A 24,984-nucleotide genomic window follows, 5' to 3' on the forward strand; every position below is an offset into this window, starting at 1 on the left:
TTTCAGTATGGAAGAGAAAACAAACGTGGTGGTATGTGACCATCCGGAACTATACAACACAGACAGTTATTTTTACCGGGACCGGACCCGGAAGGATTTGGCACAGCTCCTGAAGAAAACAGTGAAACTCACCGAGTTGGACACATTGCTGGTTAACCTGGTGAATCCAGGAATGCCGTTTTGATGGCACTTCATCTTCCACAGAAGGCAAAGAGCAGCGATTTTACTGGGGGTCCTCCATAGTTGATGGTGAAAAGAAAGGGCGTCTGTTTGGAGGTGCTTTTATATTCACTGCAGACACACATATGAAGCGAATTTGAGGAAAACGTTTTTCGATCCTGCAGAAGAGTTTGTGCGGAGCATTAAAACAAATAAAGATGGGTGAAAAAAAAGCTTAATATTCGACCTTTAAAGTCTATCGTTTTAACCAATACTCCGGTTGGGAGGAAATGAACTATCAGGTGATGTGTTTCAATTAGCGCAACAAAGACGCACAATGGACAGGTGAGAGCAATTAACATAATTATATTAGCATTAACAGTCACGAGCAACTGGAGGCTTCTACACAGGAAATTTTGATGACGACCTCGTATTCATTTCGGATTTGGTGATGTAACAGCTAGCATATCTGACTCATAGCAGGAAGTCCTTCAATTAATCCTCAAGCAGATCACCCAGGATCTACCTATGTGAAGTTTGCATGTTCTCCATGTTCTTATGTGGGTTTTGGCTGAGTGCTCTGGCTTTTTCTCCCACTGTACAAAAACATGGATGTTGCTTTTGGGAATGACAAATCTGTCAATTTATGTCAGTCTCTATATTAGTCCTGCAACAAACTGGCATCCTGTCATTAAACTTACTTATACATGAATAATAACCATTGTTAGTATTTAGCCAGTGTAAACCTGTATGACATGTTGAATTAATAAATTCAACATTACTCAAATGCCTCCTTTATTCCTTGAGAAAAGCCAACGTGTAGCTATTTATTGCGTGTGTGTGTGTGTGTGTGTGTGTGTGTGTGTGTGTGTGTGTGTGTGTCAGAAGAAGTAAAAGAAATATATCTCGAGTCAACTAGCTGATATACAGACCTATATCTGCAAACACACACACACGTTAAAAGCGATGGTGGGCTGAGCAGTAGTGAGCTGATTGGGTCACATGTTTATTCCCTGCAGCCACTGTCAGATGTGGATCACTAACAAAGCAAACATCTCTTGACAACAAATAAAACAAACACAAAAATGACACCTATGGACCAAGTAGTTTGAGCAATAAGTACAAAAAAAAAAAATAGTACAACACATCTAGCCTTTTATAAAGCCAAGTATACTGTACACACAAAGATGATTGAGCTGTTTTTATCCTGATTTCCCCCCTTTTTGACCAAGGATGGCCAACACCAGATTATTTTATGTCAATATAAGATTATCCTGTGGTCTAAGATGTGCTAAGAGTGAATTTGTCTTGATAATCGGCTCTGAAACATATTGAGGGCTGACAATCGTAAATATTATACCTGTTCAGTAACTACAACCAAAACTCATCATGTGTGTTGGGAAAGCCAATGACTCCCGACCCATGACCCCCTGAATTGTGATGTGTGACGTAGTGTGTTAACAGATTTACCTTTAACACTGATAACATTGGTCCTTCACTGACGGCAACGTCCAAGTACAACATTTAGACTAATACTGTTTCTATTGTCATCATAATATGGTTGCAAAAAATAATTTGAAGCTGAATGGCTATTTTTAGATTAAATATGGCAAAAGAAGTATTATAAGCTCCTGTCCAGCAGAGTACCACCTCATTACAACATAGATCAGACAACAGGAGAGAAGAAAGGAGCTCACACAGGAAGAGAGGGGAGGAAGTGGGTAACACAAAGAAAGGGTTGAGACAACAAGACAACAAAAGACCAAAAAGACTTTAGGAGAGGACAAGCGTTAGATGGGCACAAAGTGATAAAGTGTTTTTGTGTGTATTCAATATAACACTGTTGCGATTGTCTTGGCGTTGTATCAGGTGGCATCAAACCCATGTGCGATCTGGCGGGGGAAACTACAAAGTGGATCCTGGGGCTTGCAGAAAGAAACCTTTTTGATCGTGTTAATTAAAAGCCATTTTGTTTTAAACAAACACACACAAGTCTAATTGGCTCTTTTCCATAAGAAAGGGAAGGATGTTGAAAGTGGAAGAACGCATGGAGGAAAGAGATTGGCAATGTTGGATCAGAGGAAAGCTCTGCTTAGCCTGCCCATACAATGGGAAGCACGGGTCAAAATTAGGGTTGGGTATAGTTGGGTGCTTACTTGGTATTTTTTAAACTGTTCCAGTGCTTAAACAGTGCTTAAACCAGTACTTAAAAAAAAAGAAAAGAAATGCATGCACTTTTTTCAGGGCCAAATTTAACACAATATTACCTTAAATAATATATATACAAGAAACATATGGAAATAATATAAACAAAAACATTTAAATAATATCAAATAAAACAATATTGTATTAAACTATAATACTGGAGATGCATATCGTTATGATTTTATTTGTCAATAATCATTAATAGCCTATGTAAAAAAAAATAACTTTCAATATTTTTTTAAAAGCTACAGAGAGCCATTGCAAAAGAGTCAAAGAGCCACATGTGGCTCCTGAGCTCGCCAATCTGTTGCATTCCTGTGTAAATGCAAAACTGTGCCCTCTAGAGTAAATCTGGTGTTAAAGCTTAAGTTCAACATTTTGTCTACAAACACGACTTGTTATGAGCTTAACATTAAACAGAAAGTCAATGGACACTGAGTTGAAGTATAAGACATAGCTCATATTTTGTTGTCACACGTTGAATGGCAACGGTGTTTGCTAGCTTGCCATTAGCTGGCATTAAATTATTTGACTGACCTAAAGAGGAAAGGCTGCTATCATCATCTGTGATGATGTTCGCCACACTGGCAGCGCTGGGAGCGGGACTCACTTCTATTTGTCTGGGGGGTCGACACTGGCCGCTGCTGTTGCTGACGTGCTTGGCTCCGGGTCACGTGGGTCATCAAACACGGTGCATTGTTGGCTTTTAAGTAAACTCCATGTGGTATTTTATCCTCTCACTATCAGTTATGAGCAACAGCTGTGCTGAATCTAATGAGTAGCGGCACTGACGTCACGATCAACAACCAGGGGGGTGGCAGGGCACCGGAATGTTTGTTTGTTCTGGTTACTACTGTTTACGTCGGAACCGGCGCCATATTGGTACTGCGTTTCAGTACCCAACCCAAGTCGAAATAGGAGGAAAAACAGGTCGAGAGGAGGACCAAAAAACAATATTTCAAAGAAAACTATCTGTACGTAACCTCTACCGTTTAGCAAACTTGGGTCAAGTGTACTGTACAAAAACATGTTAAAGAGTAACTAAACCCAAACACTGCTGAAAACAGATGTATTTGGGCATTGAGTAGTGTTAATTATTTCTATTCCAAATCTTGACATTTCAGTCAAAGCATTACATTGGGTTTATTTTGTTGTAAAAATGTAAGAGTGGCTGCCCTATCTGGGTTGAAACAATTAAATCTGCTATTGGCTGAGAATGGTGGTCTGTGATGTTTTCGTGGTTTCTTACATCATGAACCACCAATTTTGGCCCTGCCCCTTCTATAAAAACTAGCACCTGTGGACTCTGCAATCTGTGGTGACTAAGTCGGACTGAGAGAACTGTGAACAGGGAGGTATAGTGAGTAATGAGTAGGTACTTAGCATAGCATGAATTGTTCTTTGGAGATGCTCTAGTATAGATTATGCGTGTATTACCTGCTCCACAAGCCACACCCATAATCAAGATTTGTTTTTTTTAATTTCCAGCCGAGCCAAAACCTTAAGGTGAGTTCACACCGAACGCGACTACAATACCTTCAGTCGCCCATGATAAGTCACTTGAACATAGTGGCGCTTTTTGGCCGCTCCACCACTTCATCGCTCTAGTGACGTGATGACCCGGAAATGGTGTTTGTCTGCAGAGCCGGTGACGGGAGAGAAAGGGCTGCTGCATAGAATGGGCTGATCACTTTTTCTCCAGCCATACGAACATGGGTACATTTTTAGCTTGATTTGATATTTCACTGAATGTACAAACAAGGAAAAGCTCTTTTACAATATATCTAGGTCATCACAATACATCATGAAGCTCCTCTGATTAAACTTATCACCAGCTGGGTGAAATGAATAGCTCAAGTTGGACCAAGAAGTGGATATTTTATAATGGATTTGCAATGCAATTAATTGTGGCAGACAAACACACCAGACATACAAAAACATGCACCTTTTGTGTGCAAATACATACAAAATATATGACTTGTTACAAAACATGTTTTGTTTTGTTTTGTTGCTACAGAGCATAAAAAATGGTGGTGTTTACAACTCTACCTGAGAAGGTGCTTGAATAACAGAAGCAAGACAACAGGGGCCAATTTTAACAGCGCACACGATAAATCACATTAGAGCAGAGCTTCTTCTGCTTTCTTTTACACAAACATTCACTTATTTATATGATAATAGAAATCAGCAGATCTCAACATAAAGGAAATGTACAGTACTCTTAGATATACTGTAAATGTAAAAAATGCAACAAAATGCTGCTTTAAGTAAGAAAATTCTATATTGTCCCCACATGACCACTAAGCTGGACACCTGCAAGGGTTAATAGTTACTTGAAGGATAAGTGGTTAGACACATCTTACGGAAATTACATCATTGACACGCCACAGGGAGTGGGCTGGAGGCTGGACTTAGTCATGATGTGGGGGCAATAAATTACTTTTTTACATTAAACTATATTTGTGTTTTTTGATATGGTCTGGGGAGAAGAAGATTGAAAAAAAAAAGGGGAAACTTAGTGCTTGCTTTTATGTAAGATACAATTTGAAGTTCAATGGGTTGACAATAAAGCTGCACAAAACATCTTATTGTTAGGAATGGTGTCTTTGGAGACGATACACATGGTGAATAGGAGAAAAAATATGGAAAACAATGTAATACAGGAAATACTGACAGCTCTTACAAAAGAAGCTGATAAATATACATGGAGTTTGATTGCAGACTTGAGTCATTTGGGATGAATGACAATGTTTCTCTGATGTTCTTTGAGTGTTTGAAATGATGCTGCATTTACGTGAGGCAAAATAGGGAAAGTGGGTGGGTGCTATGAGAGTAATATTGAAGCTTCACAGTGTTTTCTTCAAAATAGTAAAGTGCCTGTCGGAAGCATGTATTCATATAGTGGGCGCTTAAATAGAGTTGTCAATTATGGGCATAATAATAACAACATACTCTGTAGCATTATAAAGGGATATATTTGCAGGTGCAAAGTAAAATAGCATGTGCAATTTCCCTGGTTTAATTCTATGGGACAAGCGCATGATAAATGTGTTGTTTTTTTCTCATTTTTATATTTTTTTTTATTTGGTGTATTTTTCTGTAATATGTTTTTTGGAGTCATTTAGTGTGTTTTTGGAGCCTTTTGTATATTTTTGTGCATTTTGGTTGTCGTTTTGTGTACTTCCTGTATAAATATTGTTTAATTTTTCATTTGTGCATTTTTTGTATAATTACTGTTTTTTGTTGCATTTGTAGTGTGATTCTGGAGTTATTTTGTATCTTTGTTTAGCATAGTTTTTTGCATTTCTGTTGTCTTTTGTGTCTTTTTGTATAAATGTTTAGTTTTGTGTACTTGAGTCATTTTTGTATTTTTGTTGTCGTTTGATGTGTGTGTTGGGGGGGGAATCGTTTCTAAATTTATGCGCACCAGTCTATCCACGTGTACCTGCCTAATCAGGTGACCTTCACTATGCAGCACCGTCTATGTAACATGTAAACACTTAGATCTGACTCAGAGGGTAACACTACAGTCACTACCACCCAATGGACAGGTGTCGTGACACAGACTGTAAATGGTGTTCCGTTATACACACACACACACACATACCTGCACGCATGTCACATAGATGGTGATCGATAGTAAAGCCCACCTGATCAAAGTGTGTGTGTGTGAGACTCTCTACCTGAGACTCTAATCTCCTCCGTTGGGTCTCTCACACACGCGCCGCAAATAAATGTGTAGCTTTCAACACAGCAGCCATTGCTCAATAACTTCCGGGTGAGGTCTGTCCGGTCTAAATAGCATACGGTCAAACTAACATGAAAATAAACGGCATCACCAAATAAGGAAAAGTAAAAAGAAAAAGTATGTTTCCTCACAAGAGAAGTCCACAGAAGCTCTGGCACACACCAGAAGTGAGCTGTGCAGTGAAATAGATATAGAGGGTGCGCTAGTGCCCCCTCACACTCTGAGGTCAAAAGCTGCCGTCAAGAAGAGAAATAAAATTAAAATAAACATTTTGAAATGACCAAATTACTCCAAAATAACAGATGCACAAACTCTGGGTATTTGGAAATTGTTGATAAAGTTTCAGGTCGAACATGCACCGCGTCCGGGAGATATTTGCCCCACACACAGACACAGACACACACACACCTTTCTGACATTATAGTAAGTATAGATAGATGTTAGAAATGTCAGCCTCTCATACTGAGAATTGTCTTGTTCTTTACTTCTATTAATAATTATAATGATGCATTGGATTTTTTTATATATACAGTATATAAATATATTTCATAGACACTCAAAGTGCTTTACATTGATGAGCATAATTCTTACACCACACACAGTGGTGGTAAGCTACAGCCACAGCTGCCCTGGGGCAGATTGACAGAGGCAAGGCTGCCATAGTGCACCATTTACCTCTCCGACCACCTCCAACACTCACACACCACATTCATACTAGGCGATGTGGGTAAGGACACGACAATGACAAATTCAAATCCTTAATCCTTTGGTTGTTGGACGATCCATTCTACCACTGAGCCATGGTCTATATTAAAATTTTATAAAATGGCTCTTTATCAAAACATAAACTGATCAGAGGTCTACATGCACAAAGCTCTCATTTGGTTGTTGTAGCAATCCCTCAATATTATACACTGTGCTGTTCGCCATTGACCCGATGATAAAACCATATTAAAACCACCTGAATGTCTAAAGACACACAGGAGGAACTCCAATATCTCAAAGAAAAGAGACAAGGAACCAGCTTCTTTATTTCACTATGTGACAGTTTCTAATTTCTAATCTAATTATCAATCACTCGTTTTATTTCCCCCTCACCTGAACAACTGAGACATAAAACTACTGTTAACTTGCTTTTGTTTCACAAAGAAAGCACATCACAATGGAAAACGAAATCCTTGGACACTGTTGCAGGAGCTTTTTTAACAATGCTGGCACCTCTTGTTTAGTTTACCAACGCAGGGATGTCCAGGATGAACCTGAATCTACTAATGTCATCATAGATGTATAAATATTGATTTGAATATACAGAAGAAAAAAATGTGTGAGAGATAAAGGAATTACACTTACTCTTTGTTCATGTGATCTATTATTAATTCAATTTTACATGGACCCTTAATTTTTGTGTGGAAGGGATCACATTGAGCAAATTAATGAGGTAAATGTAATGATCTGAGATGATCAAAGGATATCGGTGTTGGGCAAAGTATAGCCACCAATTAGTAAAACAAGTGCAGGAAAGGGACTAAAATATGCACCAAAGCGCCTGATGAAAAGACAGGGTCAGAGAAAATGGACTAATTTTACAAATGAAACAACGTGCACTGAGACAGAGCCGGGATGTGTGTGCAATTGTGTGGAAAAGTGTGCGCACGTCTGCTCCAGCAGGAGTGTGTATGCGGGTCATGTTTAGATTCCCCCTGGGTCTATGAGCATAGAGAGTAAAAGGGGTCCCATAAGAGCAGCAGGAGATGAGCTGGCTTTACTTTGATAAGAATAATAAGGTCTCTCTCTCTCTCTCTCTAGCACATACACATACACATGCACCCTGTCTCTTTTTTCTTTTTTGGCAGAGTGAGTACTGCTGCTATCGTTTGATCCATTAAAGTAGCTTATTATGTGTTGTTGAAGAGTTTGACGCACAAAGAAACAGGAGGGGTGAAAAGTTTGTTAACAGGCTGCATACGTCCGACTTAGACGTGGGTTCATTAGGAAGGCCTCAAGGGAAGACCGAGCTTTTTCAGTTGTTGTTTTGTTGGATTTTGATTTAGAAAGGTGTGGCATGACCCACTCAGTGATTACAGTAATTTCAAAGTGTATATGTGCATTGTTATATATTTTTTGTTGATTTTGAGAATTGTTCTTGATTATTATAGTTTAAAAGGGTAAAAGTTGACCACTATTGCTCCACCTCCATTTAAACAGACAATGTAGATCCTAAAATACTTGCTTAATCTAGGATCAGATTAAATTACAGGAAGGAGAAATACCACCCAATGTTTAGCTGCAGCATGAAAACATGTGCACCAAAAACAGTAAAACCGATTAAAAAAAAAAACAACTACAAAACATAACTTGAAATTATAGTTAAGTGTATTGTGATCTTAATATGAAGGATTGACTTCTTGTTCATGTGGCATTAAAAGACAATGCAGTTTGGGTTTCTGACATTAGAAAAATAATGTTCAGAAACAATTAGATTAATCAGATACACACACAAGTAAAAACCATCTCTGCTCCCCGGACCATCAGCACTGGATCTCCTCAGGACTGTGTTCTTTCTCCTCTGCTCTTCTCCCTGTACACCAACAGCTGCACCTCCTCTCACCAGTCGGTCAAACTCCTGAAGTTTGCAGACGACACGGCCATCATCGGTCTCATCTCTGATGGAGACGAGTCTGACTACAGGTGGGAGACAGACCGGCTGGTGTCCTGGTGCAGCCAGAACAACCTGGAGCTCAACGCTTTAAAGACTTTGGAGATGATAGCAGACTCCCCCCTCACCCCCCTCACCCTGGGAGACTCTACAGTGAGCTCTGTGGAGTACTTCTGCTTCCTGGGGACCATCATCACTCAGGACCTCAAGTGGGAGCTGAACATCAGCTCCCTTATCAAAAAAGCTCAGCAGAGGATGTACTTCCTGCGGCAGCTGAAGAAGTTCAGTCTGCCAACAAAGATGATGGTGAACTTCTACAGCTCCATCATCCAGTCCATCCTCTGCTCCTCCATCACCATCTGGTACGCTGCAGCTACGGCCAAGGACAAGGCCAGACTGCAGCGTATCATCCACTCTGCAGAGAAGGTCATCGGCTGCAATCTGCCCTCCCTTCAGGACCTGTACGCCTCCAGGATTTTGAGGCGTGCAGGAAAGATTGTGGCCGACCCCTCCCACCCCGGTCATAAACTGTTTCAATCTCTCCCTTCTGGAAGGAGGTTTCGGTCCATCAGGACCAGAACCTCCAGACACAAAAACAGCTTCTTTCCCTCTGCCACCATCCACATGAACACACCCCCAGTCACCCACTGACTCATCGCAGGAAACTAGACAGAAAAAACAGAAATCTCGTTCTTAAACAAAAAAGCCTCACATGCATGTTTTGGGAGAATATTATGCATTTTACACTGGAAAATGAGTGGTCAAGAAAAGAAGGTCTAGAAAGACAAAGACAAATATGTCCAATTCTGTCGATAATCCCATTCAAAATCTTTCATTATGCGTAACAGATTGAGAAGTGGTAATAATGTGATGTGTTTTTAGTGTCTTGTGATCAGTGTTGGAGAAATTGTTTGGATGGATGGATGGATGGATGGGTGGATGGATGGATGGATAGTTCTCTGTCCCTGTTTGCGGAGCAGTGAACTTTGTAACAACACTCACCTACCTTAAAGGTCCAGTATGATACTATTTTTCACCCATCTCCATTTGTTCTAAACCACAACAACAAAATATTTGAGGTTTATTTTCCCGAACTCTCCTGTTTTCTGGAGTTTTAGCCCTCTGAAAAACCACTTTCAGAGTATTTCTCAAAACGGGCTGAATCGCGGCCTACTTATGCATATTCATGCAATGGCTGATCACTAATGATTATCTTTTGCTATGCACACACTCATGTTCCTGTTTTCAGGATAACAACTGCACATTACAGTAAAACACATGGCTGTTTAAGTGGCTATTGTGATTTTGAGTTAGGCAAACACTGTTCCCTTTCAGTCGATTCACTCGGTACAACACATATAGTATGGGATATCACGCCCCCGCGTGGCCTACTGAAGAAAACCTCTAATCACGCCTTTAAGGCAGATGATCTGTGATGACGTAAATGAGGCTCCGCCTGCCTCATAAATACGCTGTCATCACAGTCATCCTTCAGTTCTTACGCTCTTCACCTCGCTAAGAACACCTCTACCGAGTGGAGCTAACAAGCTGCTGCTAGTTAGCTCTGTCTCTGCCTTGGCTACTGCCTACTTAGAATTAGTTTAACTGCTCCTGTTGGTGTTAGCAGCTGCTGCTGCTGCCCGCGGAGCGCTAGTTCTATTAACAAGCTTCGGTGTATCAAAATGAGCACGAAGGCTAACGCAAGGAAGAAGTCTTCTGTTCGCCCCTGTCCTCAGGGGTGCGGCTTCTCCTTACACGATAAGGACCAGCACGAAGCATGTCCCGTCTGCCTGGGAATAGTCCACGCCAGGAGAGCGTTGACACAGCCCAAGTCCTGTGCGTTTTGTCGCCAGCTTCGGCGTTCAACCTTGGAAAGGCGGGTCACTTTCGTGGAGAAGGTTCTGGGAAAAGCTGCGGTCGCACGGCATGACCCTCTCCTATCCGAGTCTAGGGACCCGGCTTCGTCCGAGTCTGGTGATGAGGAACCTGTGGTCGAAGTCCCCGCTACTAGCTGGGCTGACCACATGGAGTACGTGCACGGGTTGGCCGAGGTCGAGCCGGAGTTCTCCGAGGGCTCTAACCTGCCTCTGGTAGGACTAGAAGCCGACCGTGAGGACGATGACGTGCTGGACATCGGTCTGGACGTTCATGGTTTGTCGGAGGATGAGCTAGATGCGTTGTCGCCTGGAGAATGTGCCGCCGCTGCTGCGCCGGTTAACCAGGACGACACATCTTTCTACTCTCTGTGCCGCCGTGCAGCTGAGAGGCTGGAAGTGGAGTGGCCCTCTCCTCCCCCGGTTCAAAAACCGTCACGGTTTGCGGGATTTTTTCTCCCTCCCGAGCCTAGGGTGGTTAAGAATAGCCTGCCCATGTTCCCGGATTTTATCTCGGAGTTGACATCAACATGGAACAAACCACTGTCTACCCGCGTCACGGTGCCCGGCTATGGACAGTTTTTGGATTTGGATGGAGCGGAAAAGGCTGGCTTAGTCAACCCTCCACCTATGGAGCCTTCTCTGGCTGCGTATCTGGCGCCTTCTCACAACCATGGCGTGAGCGGCCCCACATCGCTTCCTTCCAAGCACTGTAGATTTTCCTCCTCGCAGCTGGATAAAATCTACAGAGCACAGGCAGGCACCGCTCGTGCACTGAGCTCTGTCACCATGCTGCAGACCTATCAGGCTATGCGGCTGGCTGAGCTCAGTTCGCTGCTTCCCCCCGACAGCTCTCTGGCTCCTCTTCTTAACGAGGTGAGGGTCGCCACGGATTATATCCTCCGGGTGTCCCGCTGTGCAGCGCTCTCCCTCGGCAGAGGAATGGCGTCTACCGTGGTGTCACAGAGACACCTGTGGCTGACTCTATCGGATGTTCCAGAGAGAGACCGGGCCGTTTATTTGGACGAGCCGGTATCTCCCATGGGTTTGTTCGGGCAATCTCTTGACGCCATTCAGGCACGTTTTGAGTTAGGGAAGAAACAAGCTGAAGCCCTGCGCAGCATCATACCCAGGCGTGACGCTAAGCCCAAACAAGCGGCAGGTGCACGCAGGCCTGCAGCGCCACCTCCGCCGCCCTACAAGAAGGCTACACCTCCGTCAGGTTTCGGACAACCGGGGAAGGTGCAGCCTCCTGCGCCGCAGGTTCCTCGTCATGCTCCACACCACTCGGCTTGGAGCAAAGGTCCGCCGCAGGGCTTCCAAAAGGGCCCAGCGCATAGGCGGAAGAAGCCACACACCTCCTAGCAGTGGGACTGAGTGGAGAGGGACTGAAGCAGCAGGGAGACGCTGCTGTCCCTATTTTGTTGCCGCCGAAATTGCGCCGGCCGAGTTCTGTTCAGGGGCCCAATCCCAAAAGGCATTGTTCTCTCCTAACACAGTCTCCCAAGCACAATCCCCCCATGCACACAAATGCACATCTGTTACCTCTGTTTATAAACCCCAGTTCGGGGGTGTTGAATGTTTCTCAGGTTACTGTAAAGTTTTGCAATGTTCGTCACTTTCTTGGTGCCCCTTTAAAGGTTCACTCTGTGCCTACTGCAAATATGCCCATGTGGCACTCAATAAAAAGTGCATTTTGTATAAAAAAACAAAGAAAAACAACACAAGCTCCAACTCATGTAAACCTGGTCGGTCATGTGAGGCTGCTACCCCCCAGCACGCTAGAGGGCAGCAGCACTCCCCCCACAGTGCTACAGGTCAGTCCGCTCGCTGCCCACCTTCCCAGGTGGCGCGCATGCGCACTCACCCCTTGGGTAGAGAGGACCGTTGCTATGGGTTACCGGTTACAGTTCCGGGTCAGACCTCCACGCTTCACTTCTGTAATAAACACAGTGGTAAAGAAGGAGGCTGCAGCTGTAATGAGGGAGGAAATACACACGCTTTTGAGCAAGAAAGCGGTGAGAGTGGTGCCCACTTCGGAGATGAAAAGAGGTTGGTACAGCCGTTATTTCATTATTCCGAAGAAAGGGGGGGGACTCCATCCTATATTAGACCTGCGAGTGTTGAACAGGTATCTGCGGACGTACAGGTTCAAGATGCTAACACTCAGACAGCTACTGAGCGCTATCAATCCGGGGGATTGGTTCACAACTATAGATCTCACGGACGCTTATTTTCATGTGGCAATACACCCGGACCACAGGCAGTTTCTAAGGTTTGCATTCGAAGGTGTAGCCTACGAATACCTTGTGCTTCCGTTCGCTTTGTCGCTCGCCCCTCGCACCTTTACCAAGTGTGTCGAGGCGGCGTTAGCTCCTCTGCGGGAGAAAGGCGTGCGTGTCTTAGCCTATCTGGACGACTGGGCTCTGTTAGCGAGTTCGAGAGAGCAGTCAGCAGCAGATCTGTCTCTTGTTCTGTCCCATATCCGAGCTCTGGGCTTTTCAGTGAACATGAAAAAGAGCTCGCTGACCCCGAGTCAGCAGTTTTCTTTCCTCGGTCTGGAGATATGCTCTTTAACCGGCCGAGCGCGTCTGTCGGAGGGCAGGGTGGCCGCGTTTCACCGCTGCCTCGCTCAGTTTCAACTGGGACGCAAACTACGTTTCCGATTGGTCCTGCAGCTTTTGGGCATGATGGCGTCTATGATTGCTGTAGTGCCGCTCGGACTGTTAAAGATGCGCGCTTTTCAGCGCTGGTCTCGCTCACACCGGCTGTGTCCACAGCGTCACCTCCAGCGGATGTTGATAATAACTCCGTCTTGTATGATGGCTCTCCACCCTTGGAGGGATCCCGGGTTACTAAGCCAGGGCTCCCCGGTAGGGAGGGTGTGCTTTCGCAAAGTGGTGACCACAGATGCCTCCCTGATGGGATGGGGGGCTCTGTGCAACGGAGCAGCAGTGAGAGGACTCTGGACCTCAGTACAGAGCAGGCTTCACATAAATTATCTGGAGATGCTGGCAGCTTTCTTGGCCCTGAAGTATTTTCGCTCTGTGCTATCAGACCAACATGTTCTGATCAGGACGGACAACACTACAGTGGTCTCGTACATAAACAGGCAAGGGGGTACACGATCACTTCCCCTGCTAAAACTGACTCACTCTCTGTTGATGTGGGGCAGTGTTCATTTTCTGTCTCTGAGAGCCACTCATGTTCCAGGACGCCTGAACCTGGGTGCAGACCTTCTCTCCAGAGGGGGTCCCCTTGTGAGAGAGTGGAGATTACACCCTTTGGTAGTGGCTCAGATATGGGTTCGATTTGGCAGGGCGGAGGTGGACCTCTTTGCTTCCAGGGCAAACGCCCACTGCCCCCTGTTCTTTTCCATAACAGACCACAATGCACCTCTGGGTATGGATGCACTAGCGCACCCATGGCCCAACATGCTCCTGTATGCGTTTCCCCCAGTAGAAATGATACTGCCTGTGTTGGAGAGAGTGCGTCGTCAGGGTCTGTCCCTGATTCTGGTGGCCCCTCGGTGGCCTGCGAAATCATGGTATGCCGAGATAATCAATCTACTGGCAGCGGAGCCGTGGCAGCTTCCTCTACGCAGGGACCTCCTTTCGCAGGCAGGTGGAGAAGTGGTTCATCCACGTCCGGAATTGTGGCAGCTACGTGCCTACCTGTTGAACGGTCAAATTTAATGGCTCAGGGTCTGCCCCCAAGTGTGGTGGCAACGATCCAGAGTGCTAGGGCATCATCCACTCGTGGCTTATATGCTTATAAATGGCGAGCATTCGAGCAATGGTGTCGGGACCGAGATGTACTCCCATTTCAGTGTTCGATTGTGGAGATTTTGACTTTTCTTCAGGAATTGTTGGATAAAGGTCTGTCCTTTTCCACTATTAAGGTTTATTTGGCGGCTATATCTGCCTGCCATGTTGGTTTCAATGGAGTGACGCCAGGTGCGCATCCGCTGGCCATGCGTTTTTTAAAGGGAATTCGCCGGCTGAGGCCTGTGGTGAAATCCATCATCCCCTCATGGGATTTAACTGTAGTGCTGGATGCTCTCTGTGGCCCCCCTTTTGAGCCTATGGAGTTATGGAGATATGAAATTTCTGTCATATAAGACTGCACTACTTCTCGCTTTGACCTCCGCTAAGCGAGTGGGCGATCTTCATGCTTTATCAGTGCATCCTTCTTGTACCCAGTTCACTTCAGATGGTTCTAAGGTCACATTACGCCCAAACATGGCATATGTGCCTAAGATCATCCCTTCAGCTCATAGCTCCATGATTTTTGAGCTAATTAGTTTTTGCCCTCCTCCTTTTGCATCTGAGGAGCAAAGGAGGTTACATTCCTTGTGTCCTGTACGTGCTCTACGTGAATACATAGACCGCACTAGGAGTGTGCGTTTATGTGACCAGCTGTTTGTGTGTTTTGCTAATCCAGCTAAGGGTAAAGCCCTGTCTAAACAGCGGCTTTCTCACTGGATTGTGGAGGCTATCTCCCTGGCCTACAACAGCAGGGGTCTTCAGTTACCTCAGGGTGTAAGAGCACATTCGACCAGGGGCGTATGTACATCGTGGGCTTTGTTTAGGGGGGTATCTTTGAGTGACATCTGTCGTGCTGCCAGTTGGTCATCACCACACACTTTTGTTCGGTTTTACCGTCTGGATGTAACGGCCCCTTCGGTGGCCCATTCGGTTCTTTCCACTGGGTCTAGCATGCACTAGAGGTGCTGGAGGTTGGCTTCCGGTTCATAGCTGCTCTGCGGGGCGTGTATACATGTCCCATACTATATGTGTTGTACCGAGTGAATCGACTGAAAGGGAACGAAATGTTATGTCTATAACTTCTGTTCCCTGAAGGAGAGGAACGAGGTACAACACTTCTTTGCCCCGCTACACAGATGGGCTCGGTGAAGAGCGGCTACTGAACTGAAGGATGACTGTGATGACAGCGTATTTATGAGGCAGGCGGAGCCTCATTTACGTCATCACAGATCATCTGCCTTAAAGGCGTGATTAGAGGTTTTCTTCAGTAGGCCACGCGGGGGCGTGATATCCCATACTATATGTGTTGTACCTCGTTCCTCTCCTTCAGGGAACAGAAGTTATAGACATAACATTTCGTTTTATGATGTGAAAGTGGACCTTCATCCTCTCAGCGGCTGAACATCCTCTTCCTCTTCAGGGACACGCACATCAATATCCTTACTACGAAACTGCACCTTGATAGTGATGTGCCCTGGATTACACTATCTATCAGTGACAAACACAACCAGACCCCCTCCTTTCCGCTTACCGCTCTCCGTCGTCCTGTAAAAGTTGGAAGCCGTCCAATTCCAAAACCGAGTCCGGTGTTAGCGCTGTGAGCCACAAATCCGTCAACATCCCCGTGTAACATCCTTTTCATTTACTCCTCAGTTCACGAGGGATATGGGGTCACGCTGCATAGGCTGGTGTAGCATTAGCACAGAGTGCTAATAGCTGATGGGTGTAAACAATGGAGCCGTGGCTCTGAGCAGTGACTCCCGACACGATCGCAAAGATTGCAGACACAAGCAGCAGAAAAAGTAGTGCAATTTGGGTATAATATAATAATAATGTATATATATATTCTATACTAAACTGCAGTGTTTGTTTTAGCTGTAAGATAGTTTGAGAGGGAGGAGCTCACATTCTAGGAGGTGTGTATTACTGTATGTCCATGGTAGGAGGAAAGAGGATTGTCAGGAGGAGGAGTTTGCTGTAGGTGACATCACACACCGGGTAAAATCTAACTCGCCCATTTGGAGCTGACTTTTTTACAAAATGTGGAATAACAAGGGAGGGAGGAAACAAAACTTTTTCAACTTTGGCCCTCTGAATGAGACTCAATGGATGTATATCACTGTAGCAAAACCATTAGAAAGTGATTTTTTCATCATACCTCCCCTTTAACTCTGGCCCTGATTGGCTTACCAATGTTACGTAATTCATTTTTAGCCAATCATCATTACTTATGTGTCTGTCATCTCTCCTCCCCACAAAAAAAGGACCATCACAAAACAGAAAACATCAGTGAATAATAAGGGGCCACATTTTACTGCCGATAACAGCCTTGTAACATTTGAAATAGTAATTAATTAATTCAACTGTTACTGAAAAACAATGACACGTTGGTAACGTTTTTTTCAGCACCCTTTTACCCAAGACTGCTTGTGATGAACAAGCGGTTCAGATTATTATGACTGCATTCATATATGAAAAGGCACTGGAACAAAAACATGTTTAGCCGACGGTGTATTAGCTGAACTGGTGGTCATTTTACCTGGTGACAAGTCACGGTAAAAGCATCCACAATCATATGGCTGCGCAGGATTTTGTACAAACTGTGAGGGTGACAATCAAATGTTTCACAAATAATGTTTTGGGACCATGTCACGCACATCTATGGTATTTTTCCCATTAAACCGGTGGCTGAGGGGCTGGGTTTCAGTCAAAACCAATAGATTTGTCATTTGACTCATTCACAGCAATGTCATTAAACCCTCCAACATAACATGCATTATAAGTAATGACCTAAAACAGATAGTGAAAATATACACTTCATCAATCCTATTGTAAAATTTCTGTTCAGAGGCCGACAAATGTATTTTTCCCTATGGCTCGTACCAGCATCAAACAATGCATCTCGCTCTAAAAGCTCTAGGATTTGTGCGTATTCATTAGGACACACACTTATCAACCAAACAAACAATGCCTGTGTATGATAAGCAATATGGGCTTGTACTTTCATCACTGTCTAAAAACAGAGTTGATCTCTGATGCTAAGGACTAATAAAAACAGCTGATACTTGATGGCCTCCTAAATAACAAGCACACATTAACCACAATTATTTATTTATTTATTTTAAACAAGATAGGGATGACTAAGTAGAAAAAAGCAAATAGAAGCACATAGGGATGTAACGATCAATTGTAAGGCAGTTAAAAATCAATTCATAGGTATCACGGTTGACATTGATACTTTGAAAATTGAATCACAGTACTTTTTTTAAACAGCAGAGGGCGCTATATATATATATATATATATTTATCCCGTCTCTTGTCCAGCAGTGTACGCGGCGGGCAGAATCTGCTACGACTTTCTTTTTGGCCGCCTTCTACTTTTAAACATGTTCATAAATGATTCCTTACCCCTTTAGCACCAAAAGAATATCTGTAAAAGTCACATTTTTCTATTAGCTCTGTCTGCTAGCATAGCATCTCTTCTTCACTGCAAGAATCTGCATGCCAACCGACCACTGGGTTACCAGCGCTCTCTGCTGGTCCAAACAAATATCTGATGTAAATCAGTTCAATTACTGTTTTTTTTTTTTTTTTTTGTAAGTCCAATTGTTAAGGCACAAAATACATTTTCAGTTGCACTTTTAAAAATAAAAATAACTACTATGCAGTTTTGCATTGTTTACTATAAAACCATAATTTAAATTAATAGACTTCTTCATTTGTATTATTCCTTTATTTCATTCAAGATTTATTTTTAGTTAAATTGCATTGTTTCGAATAGTTTATAAAGGGATTCTTTTGATAATGAAAAATAAAAGGAAAATAGTACAGTATTTTCTAGTTTTTTTCCCCCCAAAAAATAAAGGAATATTTTTCAGTCATTTGTGTACAGTCCCATTTTGTAAAATAAATTGTGAGAGACTCATATCGTGAACCCAGTATTGTGAATCGAATCGTATCGGGAGTTGAGTGAATTGTTACATCCCGAGAAGCACATCATTATAAACATAATTCCTATAAGAGCAATATGGCAAAAATAATAAAAACTTTTCTTCTCTTTTCTATATGTCCTCAATGAATAACTTTTTAAGATGGATGATAAGGATTCTAGCTCAATAAACTAAGCCTTTGCTAATGACCTAAGTCAATACTACTCAATAACAAACTGTACGACAGCAGTGTGTTTTATCACCTAATACAGATCACAGATAAAAAGTACAAAAGCTTAAAGGCAGAGTCTCCTCAGACTTAAACAGCTTTAACTTGTAGCACAGGATTTTAAATTTCTCAAACTATCAATAAAGAGAGGTGTCCAGTGTTCAGTGGCTGTTACAGTTCATTCATTCTGCTGTAGGGGTGACTGTCAGTAATATTCTCCCTCCCGACAACCGCTTTCAATGGACATGTGTGTGCAACTGACTGAAAAATTCACGCATAAAGCGTACCACTGCGTTGCCCGCACCCTCAACTTTAAATGAAAAAATAAGCATCCTATACGCCGGAAAATACAGTAATTATTCCTACACTCTTTGAAATTTTTGAACGAAAACATCTTATTTATGGTTTCCAGCAAATTTTCAACCAAAATACCCAAAAACTGGGTTTCATAAACCATAATTCAATAATTACCTGATTGATTGTTAGCTCCATCTTCCCAACAATATATACTTACATTCAGCGATAATTTAAACCTCAGTGAGCATTGATTGACAGCTCTAAGTGGAAATGTGCATCGCTGTGGGGGCGGGGCTATGACTGGACCTGTCTTAACTCTAGAAGCAACGGCCATAATCAAATAATTTTTTGAATTTCCCCCTGGTGGCAGGTCAGCAAAAACCTGGGGGTGTACTTACACTTTAGGGTTTTCATGATGAAGAAATATGTGAAACAAATGTTTAGGGATGTCGCGATACAACTTTCTCACTTCCGATATGATACCGATATTGCAGCCTTGCGTATCGGCCGATACCGATATTGAGCCGATACGATATCAGCACAAATCATACATACTTTCATTACTTATTTTGTAGTGTGGAATGTTAGAAAAGGCTTAATCAAATGATGTTACTGAAAAAGAGAACAATAGTTAGCAACAGTATGTTACTTTGTTGGAGTGTGAACCACAGTCACCTATGGATAGAAGTGCTGGAGTGGAAAATGTTATCGGAGAGCTTATATTAGTGATTTTAGATGCAGTCCGATAAAATTTGATGTTGATGATGGCTGATATTGGACCGATATCCATATCGGATAGGGACACCTCTACAAATGTTGCTACAATACAAACAGTTGGATGTTGGTTTGATATATTGGTTGTTGTTGTTATTATTATTATTATTATTATGAGAAATAAATTTGGCAAATTAGAACATTTTGAGATTTTGTTATTTACCATTTATTACTATACAAAAGTACAAAAAATTGGCACCCGATACCGATTCACAGGTACTTAGTATTGGTTCAAATGTGAGAGGTACCCATCCCTAAGTCCTTAAATTCTTAATGAATAAAATGGACATGCAAAGGTTTCTGCACACTGACTGATTATTGTAACACCAGCCTCACCTCCATTCTTAACTCTCTTGCTCCATTGAAAACCCGGACTGTCACATTTACCCGCTCTGCCCCCTGGTTTACAGACGAGCTGAGAAGGATGAAGAGGTCTGGCCGTGTCCTGGAGCGTGCCTGCAAAACATCTGGCCTGACGGTGCATAAGTTGGCCTACCGAGAACATCGTAGGGCCTATGCCAAAGCACTCTCCAGGGGTCAGAACACTACTCAACACTCATAAACAACAGCTCAGGCAATTCCAAAAAACTGTTTTCCACAATTAATCACATTCTCAAACCACAGATCTCCTCATTCTACACCCACACAGACACAAATTGCAGCCGGTTTCTTGATTACTTCACATCAAAAATTGATAATATCCGTTCCTCATTCCCATGTCTCAATAGCACATCACATGACCTGCCCACAACACCCATCGCACAAAACTTACCACAATTCTCCCTCACAACGCAGCAGGAGGTCGAGAACATCATCCGTAAATCTAACCCATCCACTTGCTGCCTCGATCCACTCCCATCTCCTCTGCTTAAAACTCACAACAAATCCATCAGTCCCCTCATAACCAAAATAATAAACCTGTCCTTAGAAACTGGCCATGTTCCAACCTCCCTCAAAACCACTCTCATTAAACCCCTCCTCAAGAAACCCACCTTGGACACTAAACCACTGTCAAATTACAGACCAATCTCAAATCTCCCATTCATTTCCAAAGTTCTCGAAAAAGTTGTTTCCACCCAGCTCCATAATCATCTAAAATCTAACAGACTCTATGAAAAATTCCAATCTGGTTATCGTCCTTCCCACAGCACAGAAACAGCTTTCATCAGAGTCACCAGCGACCTGCTGATGGCTTCTGATTCCAGTTCCACATCCCTCCTCATTCTTCTCGACCTCTCTGCTGCGTTTGACACTGTAGACCACCATATCCTCCTGCATCGACTCCAGCACTACACAGGTCTCTCTGGCACCGCCCTTCAATGGTTTCACTGACAGAGCCGAGTGCGTAGCAATGGGGGATGCAAAATCTAGACACCACACTGTCACCTGTGGCTCCGTACTCGGTCCAACCCTCTTCACCATCTACATGCTCCCCTTGGGTCGTGTCGTCAGCTGGCATGGAATTAATTTCCATTGCAATGCTGACGACATACAACTATATCTTAAAGTCACTCCCCCCTGCTCCCCCTCTGCCACGGCTGCCCGCCTCAGCTCCTGCCTGGAGGAGATAGGGGCGTGGATGAGTCAAAACTCCCTGCAGCTAAATGGCTCAAAAACAGAAGCCATTCAAACTGGAACCCCTCATCAACTCTGCTCCTCCCCAATCACCTCTGTTTTATTTTCTGGACACACCATTCCCCTCTCTCCCTCTGTCACAAACCTGGGGGTTAAATTTGACCCCCACCTTACCTTTGACAATCATGTCACCTCCATTTGCAAAACTTCATTTTTTCACCTCCGTAATATTTCCAAACTGCGCCCCTCCCTCTCCCTTCCTGCTGCAGAGAAGCTCGTCCATGCCTTTGTCTCCTCCAGGCTGGACTACTGTAACGCACTCATCATCGGGATCCCTGGCAGGAGCCTCCAAAAGCTCCAGTATGTGCAGAACAGTGCTGCCAGGGTCCTGATGAGGGTGCGGAAACACGAGCACATCACCCCCATCCTCCGGACACTGCACTGGCTCCCCATTCAGTCCCGCATAGAATATAAGATCCTCCTCCACACCCATCACTGTCTGCACGGTGCAGCCCCCACTTACCTCACAGAACTGCTCACACCACACACGTCAACCAGGACCCGGTCAGGCCAACAGCACCGTCTGGTCATGCCCAGGACACAGCTCAAAACAATGGGCGACAGGGCCTTTGAAGCTGCTGCCCCCCGCCTGTGGAACGCCCTCCCAGACCACCTCAGGGCCCCACAAACGACGGACATTTTTAAGAAAAAAACTTAAATATCACCTTTTTACAGAAACTTATTTTAACAGTTAATGCCTCTTTTAGTCCTGTCTTTTAATATATGTTGTGTTCTATTTATTTATTATAATTTTTTTAATCCTGTAGCACTTTGCGATTTGGAATCAAATGTAAAGTGCATTACAAATAAAATGTATTATTATTAATATTATTTATTACTGTGGTGCATCAAGTAATTGTTAGTTAATACAATGATCAGATGTTAGCAAAGTCTAAGAACCAATACCAATATCCATCAATGCGCCCATTGATATCCATCAATGTGTCCATCTCCAACACACTACTTAGCTCCCAGATACAGTTTGATTGATATTACATTGAGAAAACTGAGAAATAAAGGCTCAGGTGTGATTTTTAAGCATGGTTTTATGTTCTTTAGTGAATAATGAAGTCTTAAAACAACACAGCCCTGGCCCTCAGACAACAGAAATAACAATAATGTGCTTCTTTATGATTACAATAGAAAACTATCTGATGCCAAAAGACACTAATGAGTTGAAAAACAACGTTTCCTGTAAATGCCACTAACAAGTATCTGTTTTACGACTACCGTACTCCCTCTTCTACTCATTCACACCCTTTCCTGATTTTGGTAATGCAGTGTAGCGATTGGTGGAAAATTGCCTCCCTCGATCCAGTCCCTAATCCTTAACAGACTGTAAAACATATGAATGAAGGACGACTAGCAGTGTCCTTCTTACTCCATGCAACAGCAGAATCAAATAGCAAGTATATATCACTAAGCCAAAATGAGGACACCATGTCATACACTGCCTAATGTGATCAATGTCTTTAAACTTGCTTGCAGGAGTTGAGTGTGGCAGAAGCATTTCTGTCTCTTTAATCACTTACCAGATGCTGCTTTTGCTGTAAAGTCTGTCTTTCTTGCCTCTGTGTCTGTTCTGCTGGTTTCTCTCCTTCTCTCTTACAGGGGAAAGGCAGGGAGGTGATGGAGGTCAGGGACACGGCTGCAGCAGGTTTGGGGATGGTGGTTCGGGTGCTCACATGGATTTGTGTCACTTTGCTGTCCCACTCTTCTGCATTGCTACTCCCTCTCTTCACTTCATATTGCACACGCATGCATGGACGCTGACACACACAAAAATCAGAGATTACGGGTAAATTACTCAAAGTTGAGACACAAAGTGTATGAAGCATCGATACATTTCCTGTTAAATCATGCACTGCAACTTGTTTCCATGTCTATGAACTTCTACTGGATATTTTAACATCACCATTCAATTCAACACCAATAATATTGGAACTGAGAATATGGAATTTGCCAGAAATATCTGACTTTGCATCCAAATTACAAACTTTATCTGTATACTAGGGCTGTTCAAATAATCGATTTAATTGATTTATCGAATTTGTAGATAAAAACAATTTTTATTTTGCAAATTTGAGTTTTAAAAAAAAAAAAATATATATATATATTTATTTCTTTTTATTCATATAATCTTTTGTTTTTTTCACCACAGTTTTTCAGACTTTTTCGCGTTCCGTCGTTGTGGGCTACCATAGCGCGATGTGAGCCAGCCCCCTCTTTGTTTATATTTGTTTACCATTTGAGTAGGCTATATGTGTGCCACAGGCATGTTTATTTTTCTATTTACACTATGCTGAGATGCTAAGGAAAGAGTATTTTTTTTTTAATTCTAATGTTATATGTTATAAAATTCTAGTTATCTGATTTATTAATCAGAACAGTTAAGCTACTGTGCAGTTCCTGTTACACTTTTGCTTAAACCTGGGTTAAAGCTTGAAATAATTGAATGACAGAGCCTCATTTACTGTTTATTTTGGGATTTTTCTATGTATTTTACCTCTTGAGGACAATCACAGCAATAAAGTTGCACTTTTGACAATATATCAGATGTCTGCAGTCATTCTTAAGAGCAATGAAAAAAAAAAAAATTGAAACTCAAATCAAAACTCAAATTTCAGAAATTTTTATTTAGGCAAAAATTGCCCAGCCCTACTGTATACTTGATTTAATTTATTTGCACCAGGAATGCATATTATTATTATTATTATTATTATTATTATTATTATTATTATTATTATTAATAATAAATTAATTTAAAATTCACATTTCATTAGTTTCGTATTCCAGTTATAAAATAAAAATAATTAAAAATGAATGGGACATGTTACCAGTTGAAAGTAAGATTAATTATCTGCTTTACAAAGCTGCTACAACAAACCATGTTTCTGACTCTGACAGTAGTTTAGCTGTAGTGTAACATATTAGTTAGTTAATGTTCATTAACAATATAATTGTTTGTTTCATTACTTTTGTGGCACATTCCCGACTTTTAACTTGTTTATTTTCTTAATGAAATACAGCTGTCCACCACGTGCATCCCAGGAGAGGACAGTTAATTAGTGTCTTGTAAAGCTAAGTGGTTCATTTGTTAAAAAATTAATTTGCTCTCGACATTGAATACAGGCCTACAACAACACGTCTTTTCAACTTATAGTTCACCTCCAGCAAAAACAAGACACCATGATATGAGTTCAAATATGTAAGTGACAAAATGTCTAAAGTTTATGTCAATAATTAAACACTTACCTGCCGAAAACCGTTACAACCATTTAATGCTCACTTTCTTCCTTCGCTAAATGCCAATTAGTTTTGAGCTAGCAGCTGCTGACGTACGTCGGGGCTAAAGCCCGCCCCCTTTAGATAGCATCACCTTATCCTCGCTACCTGATTGGCTGATATGGCATGGACCTTCAGGAAATACGGAAACATTTTACATCAAGAAAAAGTAGGTAAAACAATCTAGTCTCACCTGTTAAAAACGTATTTTTGTTGTTCATTGTTAAGAATTAAGAGATTAGTTCACTTTAAATTAGTGTAAAATAGTTTTTTAATTCATATTTATTTTTAAAAACTTTAAGACCAATTAATACAGTGGAGCAAACACTATAAAAGTATATAATAATAATAATAATAATAATAATAATAATAATAATTATTATTATTATTATTATTATTATTATTATTATTATTATTATTATTATT

General features: G+C 42.3%; 1 protein-coding gene across 1 annotated transcript; it reads left to right on the forward strand.

Annotated features, from left to right (window-relative positions):
- Positions 1–12,306: 12,306 nt before the first annotated feature.
- LOC114465708 (uncharacterized) lies at positions 12,307–21,931 on the forward strand. The gene is made up of 3 exons (XM_028450892.1): positions 12,307–14,326; positions 20,049–20,174; positions 21,483–21,931. Exons 1-3 carry the CDS (start codon positions 12,307–12,309, stop codon positions 21,929–21,931), a joined length of 2,595 nt encoding a protein of 864 aa, XP_028306693.1.
- The last annotated feature ends 3,053 nt before the right edge of the window (positions 21,932–24,984 follow it).

Source organism: Gouania willdenowi, chromosome 6, assembly GCF_900634775.1.
Source record: "Gouania willdenowi chromosome 6, fGouWil2.1, whole genome shotgun sequence".
Lineage (NCBI taxonomy): Eukaryota > Metazoa > Chordata > Actinopteri > Blenniiformes > Gobiesocidae > Gouania > Gouania willdenowi.